The sequence below is a fragment of the Zonotrichia albicollis genome, chromosome 1, assembly GCF_047830755.1.
Source record: "Zonotrichia albicollis isolate bZonAlb1 chromosome 1, bZonAlb1.hap1, whole genome shotgun sequence".
NCBI classification, from domain to species: domain Eukaryota; kingdom Metazoa; phylum Chordata; class Aves; order Passeriformes; family Passerellidae; genus Zonotrichia; species Zonotrichia albicollis.
This window is the reverse complement of record NC_133819.1, coordinates 56037077-56061998: the sequence shown is the minus strand read 5'-3', so window position 1 is coordinate 56061998 and position 24922 is coordinate 56037077. Positions and strand designations below refer to the sequence as shown.

General features: G+C 37.9%; 1 protein-coding gene across 2 annotated transcripts in view; it reads right to left on the bottom strand.

Annotated features, from left to right (window-relative positions):
* RAMP3 (receptor activity modifying protein 3) overlaps positions 1–24922 on the bottom strand; it is a 43165-nt gene that overhangs the window by 6612 nt on the left and 11631 nt on the right. For both annotated transcript variants that reach the window (XM_005487017.4, XM_005487016.4), the window contains exons 2-3: positions 18514–18543; positions 15356–15488 (exon numbers count right to left, since the gene is read on the bottom strand). In XM_005487017.4, coding sequence (XP_005487074.1) covers positions 15356–15488; positions 18514–18532 — 152 coding nt within the window. In that variant the 5' untranslated portion in view covers positions 18533–18543. The remainder of the gene's footprint in view (positions 1–15355; positions 15489–18513; positions 18544–24922) is intronic.

The window sequence follows — 24922 nt, the reverse complement described above, 5'->3', positions numbered from 1 at the left end:
GAGCAGCAGTGTCCTGGTCCAGGGCAAATTTGGGAGAGAACCCCCAAAGAGGCTCCTCTAGGAAAGCAGATTCAATCAGCCCCTCCCCCTGACCAGTCCAGGAGAAAACACCTCCTTAGAGAAAAGTGGAAAAAACCTGTTTATTAAACAATAAAACCTAAACAGTATTAAAGAATAAAACCTCTTGCTGCTCCAAAAGAGATGACAAACTCAGAAAGTCCCCTCCCTGGGTTGCAGCTCAGCTCACTCAGTCTCTGATCAGTCTCCAGTGCTGGAAAGGCCGCAGGCCAGGCCCGGCCTGGTGGGCCACAGGTGTGAGCTGCTGGTGCTCCTCTGGGTGTTCAGTCCAGAGCTGGTTTAAACAGGTCCAAAGAAAAAGAAAAACCACAGTCCAGGGAACTTCTTTGCCTCAGATAGCTAAATTAAGTAAAGCAAAGGAAAGCTCTGTCCCGCTGTCTGTCCATCCACAGACAACACAGTCCAGGAGCAGGAATGTGGAGGAGTGAAAGCAGTGTCTGAAAACAAATTGCGCACTTCTTCTCTTCCCCCTGCACCCTCTGGAACAAGTCTTAAAGGTGCAAAACTTATTATTCGTTATAAACAGAACAAGACGATTGAGGATGAAAGCATCATATAGTCAACGTAGGACAAGCAGAAACTATATTAAGCAAATGTAGAACAAGGAGGTAAATTAGGCCTGACATACTGTACTGCATTATTCAGGTCAAATATTTAGTAGCACCAGAATTCTACCAAGCCAAAAACCTCAACTGGCAAGCAGGCTTTACTTTCCACCACTCCTGACTAGATTTTAGTGATTACTTAATTGTACACTCAGCCCATTTTTGGAGAACACCCAGTAAGAGGAGAAGTAGTCTCTGAAGTCATTACTTTATCATGTCTTTAGAAGCCAATCCCATAACTCCCTTGAGTTAGACAAAAATCAAAAGAGTACGTGAAGGCAAATCCTAGTCCCACAATCACTGAAGCATACATATCCAACTTCTTATAAGCACAGTATCTCCTAAGTAGCCATCACTGATGATATGTGGAAGATGTCCTTAATAGCATGAATATAATCATTACATATCTACTCCTTACAGTCAAACACATCAGGCTTGTGATTCTGTCAGGGAAATGCAAATTTTAAAACCTCTTATTTATGGATCAAGTTTCAAAGTTTTCGTTAAGTTGGTCAACTAGTAAACGCCTTCATTATTTTTTTGGGCTTCTCACCAAAGGAGACAGCATGTTTCTGGGGGCAAGCACTGTTTTTGTGTACATTAATATTTGAAATTTTACAGTTAAAATTTTAAACCTTAGTACATTCACATGTACTAGAACATGTGAATGGAAGCAGGAAGCATTCCAAAATTTAGATCCAAATTATCAGACCATCTTCTGATCCCCAGTAAACACTTCTCAGTGCTGAAAATGGCAGATGCACAGTCTCTGCTACCTCATCTGCTTTCTCTCTATTATAGTAATTTTTTTCTCTATTTAATTCAAATTACTTCAAAATGACAGGGCAAAGGCAATACCTGACTAAGCTCGGGATTTTTTTCTTTCCTATCAGCTATGCAACTCCCCTCAAGTGTCATTAGGAAAACCATTGACATTTTCTGGCACATATCCTCTTTCAAAGGCCAAGCATGACAGAGTTGAGAGCCCTGAAAAGCCAGTAACACAATTTGAAGGCACATTCCATATTGTACAGGTACAATAGTAGGAATGTCATGTACAATTTCAAATCAAACTTCTGCATACTTCAAAACTATGTTGCCTTTACAGTCGGTCAAAGACTGGTATAATTGTAGGGCATGATGCACAATACAGCTTCTTTGATGCTTCCCCTGCCAAGGAAGGGAGCCCAGCACAACCAGTACTTTGGAGAGATGAGTCCCATACCTGTTGTGCCTAGCAAAAAAAAAAAGCCTCATTAACAAAAAGCAAGCTACTAGAGAATTACACTCAAATCTGCCACTGTAGTGATGGAGAGACATGCTATCCTTGTATCTGTCTTGCTCAACTCCTTCCTAAAAGCATTTCCACCTGAGTCACCACAGATTGGCACAATCCTCACTCCACTCAGCGTGAATGCGAGTGCTCCCGGTGCAAGCAGGTGTTTGGGTCAGCCACTGACACAGCCACCTCCTGAGGTGCTTCTGCTTTCTCCCAAATACATCAGTCACTTTGTTCATTCACCTTGGAAAGTTTGCTGCAATTAACAGCTTATTTGTTTCCACTCTTCTCAGAATGTTCCAATTGCATGATAAAACCATCATTCCAGCACTGCTTCCAAAATTAAATGCTCATCCAGCTTCAATCGCATCATCCAACACCTGGGGAGGAGCCAGAGTCAGGAGGGAAGTTGCTAGCCCAGAACCACTCTGAGCTCATGCCACATTTCAGGAGCTCAAGGCTTTTCTTTCCATCTAGATGAACCAAGCTGACAGGTGAGCAATGTGGCTTGAATTCAGACTTGTGCTCCCCAGGTGAGCATCCAGACAGCCACTCAAAACAATCCACCATGAAGATAAAAATTTTTCTGAACAACACACAAAAACTCACAAAGAAAGAAATAACAGAAGGGCCTTTCTTTTTCATTCCAGCTTACATCTACAAACAACTGCTTCATATTCCATTTTTATGAGGATATTAAAAAGTATTAAAGTGTCACCTGCTGAGTGGAAGCTGTTATTAGATTCCACTTAGTCCAAAGTAGCACAAGCCTTTTATAATACCACAGCACTATTTTTTCAAGTGGAAAGAGGGGAGAGAAGTATCTGCTAATATGCAGCTGTGAAACAGAAATCATCAGTCAATCAGGCTTAGATTTTGAGGAACACCCACTGTAGGATCTCCACAGATTAAAATTTTCTTTTTAATTAAAAAAAAAAAAATCAACACATAATCTGTTACTAAGTTGAACTTTTCATCATCATTTCCATAGCCCGCCTCACATAATTTTTATGAGCATGTAAAGAATGTACACTTCTTCTGATTATTTATGGAAGATAGGTTTTATATAAACTTTTAAAAATTCCTGTCATTAAAAAAGCCACTTGCTTTGGGGGGAGAGTGGCTGTTGTGTTCCGCTCCAAGCAGAGCACAAATAATGGGAGTTAAAAATCGGTCCACTAATTACAGATCTTAAGCTTCAGATTATGTCAGCTACTGGACTAGTTAAAGAATAAATCTTTTCTGCAGTCTTGCATAATAAATGAATTATGTGAAATCACAATCTAGGCATGGACAGCTCACAAACGAGACCAAAACTGATGTAAAAGTAACCATAAAATCAGAGGAATGGTAAGAACATTAGAAATTTATTTAAAATTAAGTATAAAGACTGTTAGGGAAGAAGCCTAATATAGAAAGTTCTGCTTATCTACTATTCAAATACATCATTATGATTTAGCATGACTTTGACAGCACAGCATGTTCACCATTGAATGTGGGTTTTTTCCTTTCTTATGTCCTCCCATCTTACTTGTGGTGGAAAAGACATTCCTCTCCTCATGTAACTACTTCTTGCGCCTTGTGGCTTCCCAAGACTGTTCCAACATCTCACACACACAACAGAAGCAAATGGTGGACCATTACTTCTTATCCACAACTGGGTATGAAAGATTTGAGTGTTGCAACACGCCCTGGAGTTGCTTAAGGGAAAGTCAGCAACCTCCTAAGCAGCTGCAAAATACATTATGTCAGAGGATTCTGGATAATGTTCACCCAGACTGTTGGTAGATTAGAAGCAGAGGGACCCAGCATCTTGAGACTGTCACCTGGGAAAGGTAGCAGTTTCGTAGCTCCTGGATCTGCTAAGTCTATTTTAACTTCATCTTGGGCCCAGCTAAACTCTACCTCAGTTTGAGGAAGAACAATGTAACATGGCACACATCACCAGGGAAATGTGACAAACCCTTGAGGTAAGAAGGCTCTTATAGGGTCAGAAAATATTTAAGCACTGTGAGTAACCAAGTAGTAGGGTACTTTCTGAGGCTTTATCCAATTCCTCTTTGGCTGATGAAAACAATGACTTATTTTCATAGTGATGGTTAAAAACCAATCTGTTTCCCTGCACAGAAACAGCCAACACCAGAAAGAACTGTACATTTTTGCACCTACTTTTTGTAAGTAGTAATACTAATACCTTATCCCTGCATACTATGAATCAGCCTAGACATGTATCAGATCTACTCCCCAGTAACAGGAAGCAAAAATCCATTATAGATTACAGGGCAACATGGTAAGTCATACATAATACAGAACCAACTTAAGATCATTATGCTTCTTAAGCCCCCTTCCTGCAGATAAAAATTGGACTTAGGACCTCACTGATAACTCCCAGTCCCACAGGCAGACATAGAACCCACTTCTAGATGCCAGAACTCTCATTTGAATATTTATATGTTTATTTTATAATGACACCTTAATATGAAATGTAGCAGTGAAATGTATGAAAGATATCTTATATCTGAGAGAAATGCAAAACATCAATTTTTTGAGAGCTGCAGAGAGCTGTGCTCATAGTTGTTCATCAATGCACTATTGCCTTGACAGCCTTTGATTTCCACTCCTTCTATACTCAGCACTTATCTTAGAGAAAATTTTTAATTTTACAAAGCTGCCATATCTCTATTATTTTTATAAGCACTACAGGCATCTCATACATTGTCTTCGAGTTTTCAATGCAGCCAGCAACATATGTCTGCCTTTTGTAAATTACACTACAGGCTGAAGAAAGTGACTTATCCTCTTAAGAGTGCAGAAGACTGCACTTCATGTCTTGAAACTACTTTCCAATATATAATTACTACTATTCTGTAAAGATAAATAGAAATGCCAGAGCGCTGGCAATTAACCATGTAAAATACATTTTTTTAAATATTGTTACATAAAAAACTTCTGTAATTGAAACAAGACTCTGAATACAAAACATAGTAGTATTAATGCATACCTATTGTGTTGTCAACAGTTAACCACATGACTAATACCACATGTAGCCTGGAACAAGAAAATCTATTTTTTTGTCTCTTTGTCTCTGCTGAGTTAATCTCCATTATTGTATTTTCGTGGTTGATGCATTTAGAAAACAAGAATGCAGAAATTGTTTTGCAAACCAGAAGTAGCAGAAAAGTTTGCATTAACTTTTCCTTTTCATAATATATTTATATATTCATTTTAATTGCCTCTAAAAATATACTGTCCAGTATATTTTCCCTAAAAATATGCTGTGCAGTATTTTGTATTATGCATTGCATAATACAAAATACTTAGTCTATTAAGTTGTACCATACTATTCTACCACCAAGCAATTTTACACAGAAATCTTATGCAATGGTTTTTATTAAATACAGCCCTTAATAATAAGCTCCATGAAGACTGGTTTTGATTACTGATCAAAACAAAATTCACAATAAAATTACTGATCACAATAAAATTCAAAAGGTCATGAAAGGTATTGAAAGGCATATCAGCTGACAGTCCGGAGATTTAACAGCAGAACTGCTTTCTAACATCACCTCTAAGTTACTTACATTATTTTTTCCAAGTGACTTAGAATTATAATATTCTTATATCTTGAACTATTTCTCAGTTGACTCGGAAATATCAGCACTGACATACTGATGCCACCTTGTGAGTGTAAACTACCACCATTAGTCCAAGGCATCTGCTGAAGTACGCATCAATTTGACCCACAGCATCCTTGCTAAAATATTGTTACTGGGGTCTTCAGGTGACATTGACTTCAATGTTGAAAATTCTTTCAGAACTTCAAGAAAATACTGATATTTATATCACTGACCTCTTAGAAAATGCTAGCTTTTACTCCCTTGTTGAAAAGAAAATACTCAGGACAAATAAATGTAACAGGTGTTAAAACTTGCTGAAAAAAAGCTCTTGAAAAACTGAAATCTGACATTAAAAACTGAAAAGTTTTCAGCTCTTGATAATGCTTCCTACTTAGCAGCAGGCTCAGAAGATCCTTCTCTTTTTTCATACCAACAGAACTTTCACAAAAATTTGCAAAATTATTGATAGATTGAAGAACAGAAATATTTGAGCCCTTAAAAACCTTGAAAATATGGATAATGGGCTGAAAAAGCACGTTATTCTGGCATGATACAGTCATTATATGTTTTTTAATGGAAGACCCATTGTATCCCATGATTTAATAAAGAAAGAACAGTTATCCCTGATGAATAAGAAATGCCAGTTGTTTCCTCCCCTCCCCATTCCACTCCACTGGTATCCTTGAATGGTGGCTTTTGTAGACTATGATTACAACATGTATTGTGGTATAAATAACAATTATATAGTTTTACTTCACCAAATCTGAGTTCTTGGTAGTGAGTGTATTTAATTCAGCAGCCTCCCAAAATATTGGCAAATTTCTCTTTATCCTCTACAATAAACCCCTTGACTGGTTTCAAGTGAGCTCTGCAAAGCAAGGTTTTGTTTGCAAAAAGCAAGATTTTTCAGTGTCTAAAATGAAAACCCAAGAAATCTAATCAGGTAAAAACTGGTAAGGCTTTGCTAGTTTGTAGCATAGCTATGTCTATAACGTGCTGCAGAACAAAATCATGGCTTGGAATTTGTAAGCAAAGTGGTCTGCAGGTCATCACAGAATTTAGAAATGTCACTCTTCCTAATATAGCATTAAAATTCGGAAGTCAGAGTAATTCACTAGAACATTCAACATTCATTAATGTTTTTCACCACCCTTCTGCATCATGTAAGACAGCCACAGAAAACACAGTGTTAGAAAAGCATTGCTGTAATTCTCCACTAAAGAGAGAAAAAGTATTAGAAATGAGTATTCAAAGCCCTTCCAATACCTTACCTGGAATTATCAAATACAGACTTTATTTTCAAAGCCATGTATTACATAAAATGACTGTGCCTCTCCTTTATAGCAAAGGTGAAAACTACAATGCACTAAAGAACCATATTTCAGTCTCTGCATCTATCAGGATAAAAGCAGTTATATGGGAATGATGTATTCCTGTCTCATGTCGAGCCCTGATGTCTGAATTCAAAACTAACCACTTTATTTCTATTCATCAGGACATATTCTTATCTATACAATATAAAATAAAGCAAATACATTTCACATGAAAGTATGATCTGAAATTGAGGTCCTATGGAAGATACTCTTTTATACCCCCATTAAGGGACCCACCGTGCCTTTGCATTAACCTCACAGCAACTAGGATGGCTGATCCCAAAACAGCACGTTTGTACACATTCTCAGCACAGCCCTGGACCTGAGATTTTATAAACTTTAGGTTTCTTTCATTCCCAACGTTTTAAACAATAGATGGCAAGCATTATTATTTCTGCAATGAAAAATTGCTATTGTCAGCTACCAGCATGATGGCAACACAAGTGCTCAAACACGATGTTCTTCTCCATTGTTTTACTTCCTCACACCTAACTGATTTATTAGCTGCTTTGCTTTTGTTTTGAAAAGAAAGGCATGAGTCACAGAAGAAAAATAATATGTTCTTGGTATAACAATTACCAGCCTGGTTTAGCCATTGCTGCCATGAGTTTTAGATGGCTTTTTTAGTACAAAACTACTGTAAGTTTTGATAGGTAAAGAGGTGAAAGAAACAGAGGTAAAAAATATTAAATATCAGTATCATCTTCATTTCACCAAGAGCTTAAAAAAAGCAGCAACTGTATCCATATGAGAATCTCAAAGGAAGACAATCCTACCAAAGAAAACCAAATGCTGGCATCTACCACACCAGTCCTTTTCCTACACCCAACTGAACACTAAATGCTAAATCAGCTACACTGACATGAGGCCACACAAAGTGCAGGTTTACTCAACCTTCCATCACAGAGGCACAGAGATGACAAATAGTATTTTCTTCTACAAAATCTGGACTAAAAAATCTGGGAAGATTTGCAGCTGGCTAAATAATGGATTTTGGTCCCCCTTCTCAGTTAGATCTTCAAGGGAAAAGAAGACATTACTCTTCAGATACATACAGAACTTGAGGCAACAAAACTGCAGAAAATTATCCAGAACACCAGGCAATACAATGCCCTTTTGTTGTGCAAGCACATTTGTTATTTGCAGCATTTTCATCATGATTTTGCTCAAGGTATACCATAACCAATGTACTTGTCTGTCTACAGGCATATAAATCCCAACACAAATACAGAGTACCCCCTCCTAACATGACACAAATGAGGAAGTGGGACTTCCTTTAATCAGTACTGTTCTGGATCTAAAATTATATGTGCTGGTCACTCAAACATCCAGTTTCCAGCAGCCCCAGGTTGCCTTTCATGTGAAAAAATCACATGCAAAAATCCAGATTCAAGACTTTTCTGATAATATTTAAAAGAATGAACCAAAGGTGCTGGCTTTCTAATTGTGAGACCAATACCATGGGAACATATTAGTTCACACGAATCACTGGCTCACTTCAGCTGCAAAACAAACCCAGTGGTTTGTCTGAGATTTTCACTAGGGATTTGTACTGAGATTTGATATAAAGGAATATGCCAAGCCTACCTGGAAGGAAACAGAAGAGGTATATACCCAGGAAATGACAAGGCTGAGGTACTCTAATGACCCTTTTGCCTTGGTCTTCCCTGGCAAAAGCTCCAGTCACTTGCAGAAGGCAAGGCAGGAATTTGGAGAATGAAGAACTACCCACAGTAGGAGAAGATCAGGTTCAAAAATATGTAAGGAACCAAAAGGTCCACAGGACTTGATGAGAGGCATTTGAAGGTCCTGAATGAACTGGCAGAGGAAGCAGCTAAGTCATTATCTATCACATTAGAGAATCACCGCAGTTCGGTGAAGTTCCAATTGGAAAAGAGGAAACAACCCTCATTTTTAAAAAGGAAAATTAAAAGGAGCACCTCTTCCCTGAAGACAGGCTAAGATATTTAGGGCTGTTAAGCCTGTAGAAGAGGCTTTGTGAAGCCCTTACAGCACCTTGCAGTACCTGAAGGGGACTAAAGAGAGGCAAGAGAGACAGTAGTGACAGAACAAGGGCAAAAGCTTTAAACAGAAAGAGAGTAAGTTTGGATTAGATATTAGAAAGAGATTTGTTATTGTCTAAAACAGCTTGCCCAGAAAAGCTGTGGATGCTTGTCCTAGGTTGATTATATGATGCTTTTGTCCCCAATCGTCTTGTTCTGTTTATGCTGAATAATAAGTTTTGCACCTTTAAGACTGGTTCTGAGAGTGAAGGGGGGAGAGAAGAAGCGTGCAGTTTGTTTTCAGACACTGCTCTCACTCCTCCACATTCCTGCTCCTGGACTGTGTTGTCTGTGGATGGACAGACAGCGGGACAGAGCTCTCCTTTGCTTTTACTTAGTTTAGCTATCTGAGGCAAAGAAGTTCCATGGACTGTGAGGGTTTTTTCTGTTTATTCCCTTTTCTTTGGACCTGTTTAAACCTGCTCTGTGATTACAACATGGACTGAACACCCAGAGGAGCACCAGCAACTCACACCTGTGGCCCACTGGGCCGGGTCTGGCATGTGGCATTTCCAGCACTGATCAGAGACTGAGTGAGCTGAGCTGCAACCCAGGGAGGGGACTTTCTGAGTTTGTCATCTCTTTTGAAGTAGCAAGGGGTTTTATTGTTTAATAAACAGGTTTTTCCCACTTTTCTCTAAGGAGGTGTTTTCTCCTGGACTGGTTAGGGGTGAGGGGCAAATTGAATCTGCTTTCCTAGAGGAGCCTCTCTGGGGGTTCTCTCCAAAATTTGCCCTGAACCAGGACAATACCCCATCTCTGGAAGTGTTCAGGGACAGGTTGGATGAGGCATTGAGCAATCTGGTGTAGTGGAAGATGTCCCTGTCCACAGCTTGGAACCAAATGATCTTTAAGGTCCCTTCCAACCCAAACCGTTCAGCAATTCTATGGTTTTCACAGTACATTCCTCTTCTGTAGAAGTTTTGTCATTAGCAGCTGGATGCAATTGCTGATTGGTGTCTAGATCAGGCTTCGTGCAGCAGTCAGTGGGGAAGATGAAAAAACTTAGATAACCAACCACGAAAATTATTGAGTTTGGAGGGTTCTTACATACACAGCAGAGGTTCTTAGCTCTGAGCTTTAGGAAGTGTGGGCCTGTCATTTCATTTTGGGCTGCACATGTTTCTCACAGAGTTTGCCTTCCCATTGATCTTAATGCGATCTGGCTTTCTTTCAAGTAATATTTTACTAAGTTTCTTTGAAAACTAGGCACTTTTACAGCTAGCTTAGTTGGGCCAAATTTTAACAGGCCAAACTCTCTGACTTAAAAATTGCGCAACAGAATTAGTTTTCCAAATTACATCAAATGTAGTAATACAGATTTTTTTCCCTTAATTCTTTTTACAAATCCTTGGCGTCTGTATAGAACATGGGTGGACTCCCTCATCATCTTCAATGGGACTGAAACTGTTTATAGAATTAACATTTCATGTGAAGTGTTGTGGGAAAACTACACTAAGGCTATACAGAAAAAAGATTAGTTATTTACAGTAGGCACAGACCTTGGACCATGCAGTAAAACAGAGAATTTCATCATGTACACACATACCTGCAACAAATCTGCTTCAGACGTACAGTTAAAGAAAAAATTTGCCCTCTTCTATTCTGCTATGAACTGAAATTTAAAACATCAGAAAAATGAGACTTTTAACATATTCCAGATACTGCAAAGCAATGTCACAGAGCCACTGTCTCACAACAAATCAGGGACTTCTAGAGCTGTGAAAAGAAATGCAGAGATTGGAGGAAGAAGTTTGTTACAATCCATTCTTTTTCTCAAACATAACATCCAGATCTAACCTGTGTTACATGCACTACTTTGACAGAACTCTCCTCCAAAACACAAGTTCCTATTTCACCCTTGGACTCTAAACCCAATGGCTGGTAAACACAGAATGACTGACTGGGAGCTCCCAAAGCAGCAGGCATGCAACCCTAGCAACCTGTGGGATGAGTGCTGCAATAATAGTATTGGCTTGAAATAAGAGAATGCCTCACTTGTAACAGATAACGCAATCTGTTTATAGATGTAATGGATCAATAGTAATCTTTTAAATGAAGAGTTGATGCCTTTCCATAGTATAGTCACTCTCACAGGGCTTAGAATACTGATTATTGGGCAGATTGTGTGGCCTGTATCATGCAACAGTGCAGACATGGCCACAGCCATCTCTCTGGCCTCAAAATTACTGAGATGCTGGTAACTACACTCAGAAGTATTTGGAAAATGGTGATGCAGAAGAGAGAAAACTGGTACGTGGGATCAGGCCAAAAGCTTAACAAGCCACTGAAAATCTTCTTTAGTACATTTTGGTCTCACATTTCCATAGGGATTAGACCTAGGAGACACATACAGATTTGTTTAGAGACTGTTTGTTCTAGGTAAATTGTTTCCAGGATCCAGTCAGAAGCATTTGAAAAACTGTTTCATGAGTTAAGAATAGAAAGTAATCTAAGCAATTACAATAAGGAACATTTTTTTAGGTTCATGTAAAACAGCTCTGGGCACTTCCATCTTCATCTGGCCACTTGCTTCAGGAATTAGTCATACCTGGCCTCTCAACTGTAATCCTACACCAGATTTATCACAGCACATAAAAAAAGGTATGACTGTTAATAATGAATTTTGGCATGTGGACAGTAGTTGATTTTACATATTCAGCTGTAATTGCTAAATATTAAGAAGACAATGAGGAAATACAATACATACTTACTATATATAATGTAGCATTATTAACATAGGTGTTACTATAAGTAGGCATAACAGAAATACTACACATGAAAAATAAAAACCTTCCTGCAATTTCCAGTCTTCTGGCAAATGAAAAGTATATTTGCTTTTGTTAATTCCTCATACAGCTTTCACCCACACTTTAGTCTCTGCTTATTCACCTTCCATGTACCATAATTTTGAGTCTTTTAAACAACCTTGTTGTATTTTCATCTTCAGAGCTCTCTCTCAATAATCTAAAGGCCTCAGCAAAACTGCAACTAGGCAAACTCCTTCTCTTCTGTCAATGAACACCTCTGGCTGTGTATTGAAGGTTTTACCTTTTTTGTAAGCTGTTTGTGGTTAGCCTTCATATTCTGATGTCCAAGCTAGAACCACTAAAATCCACCACATCTAAATGACTTAAAATATATTAAAATCTCACTGTGATCCCTCATCATATTTAAGCTTTCAAGTACTTTTGGACAATTTGACCCAGAGTACTTGTATCCTAACTAACTGTGAATTCTCACAGAAATATGCAAAAATTAATAGGGAAACTTTCATCTAACAGTGCTTCTGTAAAACTTTACCTGAGAATTTACTGTCTATATGTGATCATCTCACATTTCCAGCAAGATCAATATCAGCTGTGGAGGCTAAAACTCTCATATTGGTTTGCAGTATCAGCTGCCACAGAAGCCTCGTCTGTTCAAAATCAGTGAAAAGGCAGCTTTTTAAAGAACACACGTTTGTTAAGGATGTCAGAGATGTCAGAAAACCTTACAGGTTAAGTAGGTTACAGTAAATTGGAGTCAATGCAAATTCTCTCACAAATGTTTAGCCAAATGGTGAAGCACTACAGATAATTGCTATTTACAATCCCATAACCAAAGGACAGCCATTGACACTGAAGAGCTAAAACTCCTCCACAAAACAAGGAATTTAGAAAATTAGCAGATTTCCACTAACTGTTACATTTTAATATAAGTTACAAAGATTTATTTCAAAGTGAAAAGTGCCATGTAGAAATTACTGCATGAAGAAACAGTTTATTTTACATAAAACTCACTTTTTTAACCCACTATCTGATCCAGATTGATTGTTACTGCTGGAGGCTAGATGTAAAATCAGCACAAACTAATATTACCACGTTTAAATATATATCTATCTATGAGCACTTAAAATTCAGATAAGTTTTTTATTAATTTGTCAGATTACTCCAAAGAAAGAAGTCCTTCTGTCCCATCTCTCAGGGTTCTTTCAGTGAGCTGGAATAAATTAACCTCTATGTGTCCCTGCTCACAGCAGAGGTGTTGGAACAAGAGGATCTTTACAGTCACTTCAAACCCAGGCCATTCTGTGATTATATATGCTTCTTATAGAATGTATGACACCAAATAACAATGTCTATTCTCAAAAGAGTAAATATCTTAAAGGCTGATGCGCATTTCCTGCCTCTTCAGTGCAATGAACCCTTATGATAAATTAGTAATCAGACTTCTAATGCTTGATTAACGCTTGATTCAAGAGATAAATTTGACTACAAATTCCTCCTGCTACTCTCTTCTAAAGAAGAACTTGAAACATCTAAAAAAAGATTTTTCAGACAATATATATTACGTTAAAAATGTAAAAATTTTTCTTCTTTAAGAGCCTTGAATTCTTCTGGTACTGCTTTTGAGGAAAAATGAGCAAAGCCTCAGACTGACCAGCTTCTTCAGAAAAATTTTCTTGTACAGGGAATGAAAACAACACCAAACAGTGAGTACAACTGGAAAGGATAAAATCAAGGTGGATTCTTAACTCTAATTAAAAGTCAGGAAAACTCAGAGACTTCAATCACCTCCAAACCTTGAAAAATTCTTGCACATAATATGTAAAATCTTGAATTAATTTTAGCAGAAGTCTCTCCAAAAGCTGCCTGTTTTTTCACCTGCATTAATAGAGGTAATATACAGTCTAGTATATTGGATAACAATACAGTCTAGTATTTTGGATCCTATAGGTACTTTTCACTGCTGCAAGTAATCCCATTAACTGAGGTCACTTATTGATTCACATAACATTTCATAGAAGAAATCTTGTTTTTCTAAAACAATTTTAATGAAGATAAACCGGAGCAAAATTATAAATAAAAAATAAATATAAATAAATAAAACATCTAGTATATATAAATAAATAAAACATCTAGTATACACACACTTCTCTGTCAGATTTGACTGCAATTTCTGCAAGCTGGTTTAAAAGAGCTAACCTTCTCTTACTCTTCCCCACAGCTGGAGAGAGCTGCATAAGCGCATCTTTCACTCCAGTACCTTAAGATTTAAGAATCTATTTTTCAACAGATTGCAAGATTTTAAAGTCACCAAGGTGACTTTATGAATAAATGTTCTAAGAAGGAATAGCATCTAAACTGATAATATGTCAGATTATGAAACATTATTAACAGGTGGGGCATTTCAACACAGGTGTTGGTGCTAAGGGAGTCATGGGGAACTGATGCAACACAGCACTGCAGTCCAACACTTCATTATCTGTCCAGTCTGTTGGTGATCAGCGAGTTAAAGTCTGCATACACGACACTAAACAGGACACAAGACCAATGATCCTACCAGGACACATCTGGGGCTCAATGACAGTGTAACAGGTGTGGTGACAGCTGGCTTGAGGCTACTCTGCCTCCACAGCAGACTCCAGAAACAACACCAGCACAGCTTTAAATGCAGGAACTGTTCTGCTTCAGGCTGGCTCATACCATACCAGGTCTAGTTCACTTGAGGCTTGTTTTCTGAAGTGCTGAACACCTGCAGCTGCTTCTAATTTCAGTTGGTGTGGAGGGTACTCAGCACTTCCGATAACCAGGCATTATGCATGAGCGGACATGGTCTAAAGAAGCAGATGTTCCACAAAGCCAAAAATGCCACCAATTTCACAAACCCTGTGAGCTTTTTTCAGATCCAAATTTGAAGTGTGCAGCTTTATAGAGAGATGTTTAAATACTTCCCATAACTTTGGAACAGGAAAAAGAGATTAGAGAATAATAATGCCACCCTCACGACTGTCAGTCTTGCAGTATTTTAGACATCCAAACAGAATGGGTGGTGCACGCTTTCTCCATGCTAGCTGGCAGGCAAAGAAGTATATGACAGCAGGTTCAACAGGACAAATCACTTTAAATCTGGATAATTTCACGTGAGGTGAATTACTGAAAGAATGTCATCTTACTGAAGAAAAGGAAATCAGAAGAGGGAACTGCATTCCTGTCAAGAGAACAGCATGATTCTAAAAGCATTATTGCTTTAGTGGTTTCACAGAAGAGATTAGTTACAGAACATTTGCTTAAAAGGCACGGAAATATAGACTAAATGTAAACACAACTGCCTGAGGTAATGCAATAGCAGCTAGTATTAAATAGCCCATTGGTTAGTTTTCATTAAAGTAGACTATTTTGCACACTGAGTTAAGAGCCAGGTGTCTCTGTGTGCACATGGCATCACTGCAGGGCTCAAGAGTGGCAGCTTAGCCCTCTGCAAGGGGCAACAAAATACAGAAGGTTTTCTATATTCTGGAACATAAATATTTTATATGCATTAGGGGAGAAATATTAAAACCAAAACTAACTCTTACATGATAAATTCTGTAAGGTTACACCACTTTTTTGAGTCCACTCTCTTCATCATCTCTTCAAAGGATTTTCCACAGGCAGGCAACTTTTCTAACATGAGAGATTCATTGCAGAGCTCACTCTGTTGACGTGCACCTAGGAAACATCAGATGCACCTTTAATCACAAACACTGAAATAGAAGCACAAGCACATCACTCAAATTTGTTCACACAGTCCAATATGCCATTTACATTCTCATAGGCTTAACATTTAATTTTCTAAGCACTTTTAGAAAATAAACAAAACATGTATTTACATAAATATGTTAAAAACATAACTTTGTATAAAAAACTAATGGTTATCATATATAGTACTGCCTTTTAAATCTAGCATAGAGGAACCTACCTAATCACTTTTCTAATCTTACTTAGCTACTACTCATATTAACTCATTACCATCCATTTGCATTTTTAGTTAAAAGCTAACTGGATCTCCCAATCCCACATTTCAGTGTAAAAAGCACTTTTCAAGCTTACACACATGCATCACATTCAACTACCTATATTACGGTGAAATTACTTTAACATTGGAAATACTTGTATGTCTTACCAGCTAAAGGGTGTGAATTTCCACAATCAAAGCTTTTTCTTTAGTATAGCCACTAAAGGAATTATCCAGAGATCAAGTCCTGTGAGGAGCAGCTGGGGGACCCTGGGATTGTTAAGTGTGGAGAAAAGGAGGCTCAGGGGAGACCTGATTGCTCTCTACAACTTCCTGAAAGGAGGTTGTAGCCAGGCAGGGTTTGGTCTCTTCTCCCAAGTAACAAGCACTAGATCAACTCAAAGTGCCAATGGAGGTTTAAATTAGATATTAGGAAAAATTTCTTCACCAAAAGAGGTGTAACAGGCTACCCAGGGAGGTGGTTGAGCCACCACCCGTGGAGGTATTTAAAGGATGTGTAGATGCAGAATTTAGGGACGAATTTTAGTGGTGGAGTTGGCAGTGTTGGAGTAACAGCTGGACTCAATGACCATAGAGGTCTTTTCCAACATAAACAATTCGATAATTTTAAGAATAATCTGCAATTATCAAATGCTAAAATTGCAGCATATAGCTACTTGCAAAGAAAGAGTTATCCTTGACTTAAGCAAGCCTGTAACTTTTTCAACCTATAATGGCAACTCCAGTATATTTAACCAGCCAAATGTTTTTCTCACTCAGCACATGCCTGCACTGGAGTACAAAGATAATATTTTAATATTTGTTATAAAATTGAAATTTTGAAAAAATTCTCTTCAGACTAATGTGTTTGATTTTGATAAGGCTGAAACATTTTGTTTTGATCAAGCCATTAAACATCTTGCTTTACCTCTACAGATGCCACCATTTTGACCATGTTTAAAAAAAAGCATTAACATTGAAAATTATCTGTAAATATATGTATATTCACATATTCAATACAAATGCCTGAATTAAATTAGTCATATTTTTTTTTCCCTTCACAGTAGCTCAAATTCAAGAAATGTGTTTACCTGAACAAAACTGCAACCCTAAAACAAACTGGTATATCAGGGAATCCCCCCAAGAATTCTGCAGGAACAGCTTTTTTTAAGGAGAACAGACCATTTACTCCTAAAAAAAAATTTTACTGAGAACATGTTTACACCAGGGAGAAGAGGTATTTTTTTTGCTTCTATAAGTTACTTTGAAAGCAGGATCCTATCACTGCTGAAAAGAGCTGGTGGTTCTAATTTTGTGTGGTAACAGCCAAACATCGCCTGAAGCCAAAATCAGGCAGGACTTTGCTTGGTAAGAAGAGAAGTCCTCATGGCCCCGTTCGTTACCATCTAGTAAAGAAAACTGCAAACTCTAAGGCAAGATGAGTAGTCTCAAGCTTCACATCACAACCCAGCCATCAGATACTCAGAAGCTTGAGTATCTCTATTAGAAATGAGGCATGTGATTATGAAACAGGCTTGAGCGAACATCATTTCACTCAGGAAGGAGCTGGCTCCTTTGGAGCCTGGGCAGGAGCACCTCCTAATTTCACTGAAGGTATCACAGTAGACTCCTTAGGTGGTGGTCACTCTCTCCGTGATGCTGTATGACAAATCTCATCTGCCCAAATAAACACATTGCTTTCACATAGTTGCCAAGAGCAGCTGGCCCACAACAGGACAGCCTGTGCTGCACCTGAAACCATAAGTCTACAACTTCCTACAGACCACACACCTCTACAGGTGTATGGCTCACTCACTGGGACCTAATCCTCCTTCATCATATCTGTCAGGGCTCTTAAAGCTGCCATGAAGCCTTTATCCATGTTGGCAAAAAGTCAGAACTATAATTACCCACCATTGATAAAAATGGTAAAAATTATCACACAAGGGCAGCATAATTTTATCCATGAGAAGTTAACATGATAACATGGATCCTGCCTACTTAAGTGTTCATGTTGATTCATTGGGCAGCTGCAGCAGTTACCTGTTACACTTTCCACAGACAGACTTGCAGATGAATGCTAAAGCTGTGCACAATTCAAAACCACATCCAAAAATTGCACAGCTCACAATTTAAATCCTGCACTGATGCTTTGACAAACGTTACGCAAAGCTGCTTTTTCTGGCAGGGTACTCTAAACAACCAGCTATCATATGATTTATAACCAAATCCAACACAGCACAATTTTTTCTTCCACTATGTCACGTGTGCTGACAATTTACTCCAGCCCCTTCCATGTTTAAATGGATTTTCCATGCCATTGGTATTTCTGCTTGTCTGTACTTAAAATTTCAATATTTTGCAGGGTCATTAAAAAAAAAAAAACCTCCATCAGAGTCATTTGAGCCCAATCTGATGACACAAGAGTTTCTGTCTAAATCCATGACCAAAAGAGGTCAAAATCATGGATAATTCTGCAAATTAATCATCACTGTAAGACTGCACCTTAAAACAAAAATGTTTTAAGAACAATTCTGAAAATCTTGTGTAAATATATTGAGAATGACCATTACAAAACACTACAAAACACCCTCTTGCATACAGCTAATGGATAAGACCAGTTGTAAAAAAAATGCATGACAATTGACTAATTGAGATGAGATAGGATGGAAGTGTTTCTCAAAGGTCAACCATTAGCAAAACAGAAACAAAAGCTTGAATTTTTGAGTTAAGACTCACCTGTGAATCCCAGCGTCATTAGACCATTAACTAGGAAGGGAAAAAAAAAAGAGATGAGTTAGATACCTCCACACTCTTCTATAAAAGGATTAGTGTAATTAAAGCCAAGTAGAGGATAACTACATTATAATAACAGAATATTCAAAATGCCTATTCAAACGTTAGTTTGTTTTCTTAAAGAATATGTCTGAAAGAAATAATGAACATTTAGAGAACATTATGTTTTTAAATTCCTTTTATCTATTCTTTAAATGGCTGAGTCAGACTTGTTATGGGTCTCTATATACCACTCCTTCCTCTAGTTTCTAATATTAAGGATTATGGGCAGGGCAGTTTTTATTTAAATCTTCTTAAGAAGTTTGGGTCAAAAAGTTGAAGAAGATAACACACACACTCAAAACATAAGTGTACTGCACATTCTAACATGTAGAGAAAAACAAATTCTTTCATTGTTGAGCAAACACAACCATAATTAATTGTGTACTCTTCTCCTTAAAAGATGTTGATGTGTTTAAGTCTCCAGCTTTTGCACAGTGAAGTCACACATTTTGAAAAACATTACAATCAAAACCTATAAGCTTCTTATGCAGAAGTTAGACTAAAACAGGTATATTGGAAGAGAAAACAAATGGAAACAGACTATACCAACAGAATAAGCATTCTGATTAGTGATTTTCAGTATATCCAGATGGATTAAATTAACAGAAGCCCACTGTGTTTGCACAGCTCCGGCCACACCCAGGATTTTGGAATAGCTAAGAGGGACATGGCTTCAATTATTTTTGATGTCTCACTGAAAAATAAAATTGCTGACAAATCTTTATAGTGTTAACCTCACATCACAAATTAAATTAATAATTTTACACAGATGGGTGCCTCCCTGTTTATGCAATACATGGCACTCCAGTAAAACAAATCAAGATGTACATAAGCAGAGTATCAGTACCAATCATTAATCTGGACCATGGTCACTTGGATGTGCCAAGCTGTCAACTGAGTTAACTGAAAATTATTTTGTACATGCATAAGAGAAGAATTCAGATCCTTCTAAGGAACATATTTTTCTTCCAAAAAAGCATTAATCTCTGTCTTAGTTACTAATGAGCCAGAATGTACTGTGAAGAGCAGGAATCCACGCATCGGAAAATTGTCATGCATCCAAACACACAGGGATGAAACTCCATAATACACCCTGATGACTGTATCTCTTTCACAAATAGAACACTTTCTTTCCAGACTATTAGCAGACAGACTAATAAATAGATTGAATCCCTGTTTTTCTTGAATCTTGATTTGAAAATGTGCCTTATTGACCGCAGAAGAGTGAAGACCACATTAAAAGTAGGTGCTTTACAATGAATCTGAACCCACCCATTCTAGGTAATCAGTGTAGGGCACACAAAGATACCCCAGGTACTCCCCTGGCAGATCACAGACTGCACCCCCAATTCTTATTCTATCAATTCGTATCACTGTGCTCTAGATCTTTTATGGTTATGGCTGCAGCAGTCCTCACAAGACCACAGCAACACAAGAGAGGGTTTACAACTAGAAAGAACCAGACTGCCCCAAGCAGCAGTGAGGAAAGCTGTGAAAAACCAAATACTGAATAAAGACTTATAGGTCAGTGCTCACAAATCCTCCTGCCCCCAAGAAAATGTGCTTTTTGCATTTTTTGATCTGGTCATAACAAAGTAACACAGGATGTTTTTCACCTATTCTCAACCAAAAGATTCCAGATACCTTCAGAGAAGGGTAAAACAGCCATTCAGATTACCACACACCACTCTATTTTCTTTGCTCTGAGATACTCAACAAAGATTTAATCAGGAGACTATGGCATGCTGGCCTTGATAGTTTGCACAGAAACTTTCCAGTAGCTCTTTTAAGATGGAACAAGCTCAGCTTTTTTCTTGGAAGGCTGATGTCATGACATCTCTCATTAGAAGATTCATAGAAGGAGCAAAATGGGTCAGTGTTGAAAGGTGTTACCAAGACCCCAAAATGGAACAGTTGGCATACACTCCCACCAAAACTAACACTTAGGAAGATGAAAGGAGGTTCAGTTTAACTGTAGTAGCTGCCTGAAGAAGTGCTTACTTTTTTTCTCCATACGCGGTAGCAGCACGTGCGATCATCCCTAGCATCAGCTGAATCAGATGGGAAGGGAACAACCAGGTTAGAGCCAGAGCAAAAGGTGAAGCAAGTATAATCAAATGAAGGATGAGGAAAAGTAGGTTTGAAAGGCCTTTGGAAAGAACATGAGAAGATAAACAAAGTAGGAGAGAGTAATGGAAAATAAGAAAACTGAGGAAAAAAAACCCATTTTTTTAAACACAACCTTCTTCAAGATATTGTATGTATATAAAACATCTCATCCTAGACCTTCACTAGAACCTCTTATTATCTACTCTACTCTCTTTTTACAGATCTCCTTTTTGTAAAAGGAGAGTAGAGAGCAGATAATAAGAGGTTGTAGTGAAGACCTAGGATGATATTTTTTTCCTTTTTTGTCATTCTGACACTAAAAAAGGAGTTCAAATGAGATTCATAGCCATCCATAAATTCACAACTGGGATATATGAGAGGGTAACTGTCCTGTAATTTTGTTAAGTATATAAGCTTTTTTCTGTGAAATGGAAAAATATTGCTCAATGTTTATTTTTCTTTTATACTGTTACTATTCATTGGTGTTTTTCCCAGAGGCTTAAAAGAAGCATTGAATGTCTGTCTTGCAACTACTTCAATAAATCTGAAGCAGCATATGAATTGCTATGTGTTCTCCCTACTCCACCTTTCTCCAAACATGTTTTAAGAACAATTCCGAAAATCTTGTGTAAATATATGAGTGAAATGTTACCATTTTCCCCTTGTCTGAATGTTTCTTCAAGATGCTGTTACTGACAGCATATAGTAAGACATTTTGAGTGGCTCCCATGCTTTCTCAGAATAATTCTTATTTTAACAGATAAAACTACTCTATGTGCCTTTTAACCAGCAATTACAACAGTGTAATATTGTGCATATTTTTAAAAATTTGTGATGTTTATTCAAAATCTCATTTTTCTCAATCATAATTTTTATAAGCAAAAAAATGTATAAGGACTTCAAGTCCTTATTATACATTATCATTATTTTTACCTTATTATTATTATACATTATACCTCATGTCAAGAGCTTACCTCTCTATGTCTAAAGAAAATCCTGCCAATTACCATCATCTAATATTTATCTACATTAGGACAGATCTCCATTGGAAGTTATGTACTAACCAAACAGCTGCCTCCCTGCAGAACTTGAAGTTTCACTGATAGCAGGCACATAACTGTGCAAGAACTGTCCTGACATACAGTTCACAAAAGCAAGTAAAATCAGAGTTTGAGATGGGAATTGCTGCTCTGCAATCATGCACATATGATCTGTTGGAAATATAAGCGAGAGATGATTACTCTATTATTAATATTATATATATTTGTCATACTGATAAAATCTCAATTTGTCATACTGATAAAATCTCAATACTCACATTTTCTTATAAACCTGAATTGAAATACTGAATAAGCCAATCTCACAGCAGCCTAATGTTTCTCCAGGTGTTTTAATGTAGCCTGTTGCACAGGTATGACCAAAGATCATGTAAAATTCAACAGACTTTTATGCAAATCCCAAGCCATATCATTACAGGTGCTCTAGCAAGAATGCAGACACTTCAGGGTAACTAATGCAAAAGAAATTACCCATGGAAATTACTTCTCCTGTGCTCTCACACAATGTCAAGAGGCATTCTGCTACATTAAAAAAATTGGTTACAATTGGCATAGGTTTTCTTTATTATCTGTTTCCTGGATATTCATAATTTTAAGAGATTCATTTCACTAGGGTATGTCCAAATGAAGAAGGATAAGATGAGCTAACACAAGCATCACATGGTTGCTTTCCAAAGACTTTTCTAAAACTCATCTACTACGGTCAAGTCAAATATACATGTCCAAAACATGACACACTCTGCAAAGGCTAAGAAATCCTACAACTTGATGGGAAAGCCCAGAGGCCACTATAAAAGTGGAAGGAAAGGAAAAATAATGGTATTGGTACAAAAACTAAACACCTGTCACTCTTTAAATAACTCTCTGCACAATATACAAGGCTCAGAAGGTCATCTTTTGTTCTCAACTACCAACTGTCCTTCTGACACTTCATAAGAGGAATGGGATGGGGAGAGGGGAACAGGACACAAGAACAACATCACACAGTGTGAAAGCAACCAAGGAAGTGAGGCAACTGAAGTTCACAGAGACAGGCAATGACAGGAACTCAACACAAAGGAAGGATGCCAGGAATAAACAGAAGCTTGCAATAAATATAGTACTTGAAAGAAGTGTCACACTTGCATTCAAAATTGGCCCAGAAGAAAATGTGTCTCAGCGTATGGGGAGGCAGGAGCAAGGTAAATCAGTTGGCAGGATGCACTGATCTGTCTCTGTGTTCAAGTAGTTTTCTTGAGAGCTAGCATAACATGGAATTCAGCTTTGCATTATGCCCAGTTTTGATGCTGAAGCTCTTTTTAATGCTCATTTTATCCCTTGTGTCAATAGTACGGAAGATGCATATATAGCCATAGAAATATAATATACAAAACTAAAAGGGCAGCTCAATCCTTACTTTATCACAGTTTGAGGCACTACATTATTGTTTTTAAATTGCGAAGGTAATTTCAGACTGTTGACTATTTTGAACATTACAGTCTTCATCCTGCAGAGCAAGAAAAGCATGAGAGGAAGCAAATGAAGCCTTTTCATCACTAGAAATCAACAGGGAATGCATCAGAGGGTATCAACTGTTTCGACATGCTGGTACAGAGTTCCCCAGGTTTCCTGTGACTGCAAAGCAATATGACCATTATTCTGAACTCATGCTTTAACTGAAAATCTTTCAGAGTAGCAATAAAAATTAATGTCCTTTACATTGTTTTTTGAAGTACTTAAATCACTGCTGGCAGTATATTAAGAATGAGGAACAATTTCTGAACAGTCTGTCTACTTCTAGAAGTGCTGGATGGGTTTTCTACTACTTCGAAACTGGTATGATCTATTTAAATAAATACATAACCAGTATTTTAATAAAATATTTTTTCTTTATTAATAACTAATAATTTATCAAATGAATATTAAATTAAACCTACCAGTTCAACAACTAACTTGTGAAGGGATTTCTCAGCTGTACACTAAGATCTGTATTATGCTGGAAATTGCATGACTCAACCTGAAATGTAACCATGTTTTCTTCAAGCCTTTTCTGTCCCATTACGTTTTTAATGAAACAGTACGTAACTGAAATGTAAAGTACTTTTTTTATAGCCACTGACTTTCAGACAGTGAATACACTAAATACAACAAGAGCAGAAGCAATTGCTTGAAGTAAACTTCTTTCACACTTTTACAAAAGCGGAATACACAAATGTGATCCTTGACTCGAGATCCATCGTTCCCGAAAGCAAAATTGAGAAAGGGTAAGAGGAGTACATTTGTTTTTAGACTAAAAAGAAATCTGTGGAATTAGAAACAGTTTAAGATGACATCTAGCAACAAGAAAAGCATCATCAGCCAGTCCTGGGGTGATTGTCCCACTCTGTGCTGCTGTGGCCTCACCTCAAGTCCTGCGCGAAGCTCTGGGCACCACAACATAAAAAATACATTAAGCTATTAGAAAGCATCCAAAGGAGGACTGAAAAGATCACAGAATCAGCTAGATTGGAAAAGATCTCAGAGATTATTGACTCCAAACTATGACCTCATCAACTACACCAGAATAGTAAGTGCCACATCCAATCTATCCATAAACTCCTTCAGGGACAGCGACACAGCCTGAGCAGCCCATTCCAATATCAAATCACCCTTTCTGTGAAAAAATTCTTCCTAACATCCAGAAATTCTAACCTAAGCCTCCCTGGCACAGCTGAAGACTGTGTCCTCTCATCCTGTCACTGGTTACCTGGGAGAAGAGACCAACCCCCTCTGGCTACACCCTCCTTTCAGGCAGTTGTAGAGAGTGATAAGGTCTCCCCTGAGCCTCTCTTTCTCCAGGCTAAACACTTCAGCTCCTTCAGCCATTCCTCACAGGAGTCCTCTATACCCTTCATCAGCTCCACTGCCATTCCCTGGACTCATTCTAGCACTTCAATGTCCTTCTTGAAGTGAGAGGCCCAAAACTCACACAGCACTCAAAGTATGGCTGGATACAAGGGAGAATCAATTGCCTACTCCTGCTGGCCATACTACTTCCAATATAGACCAGAATTCCATTGGCCTTCTCGGCCATCCTGGCTCATGTCCAGCTGCTGACCAGTATCCCCAGGTCCTTTTTCATCAGACAGGTTTCCAACCACTCTGCCCCACCCTGCAGCGCTGCA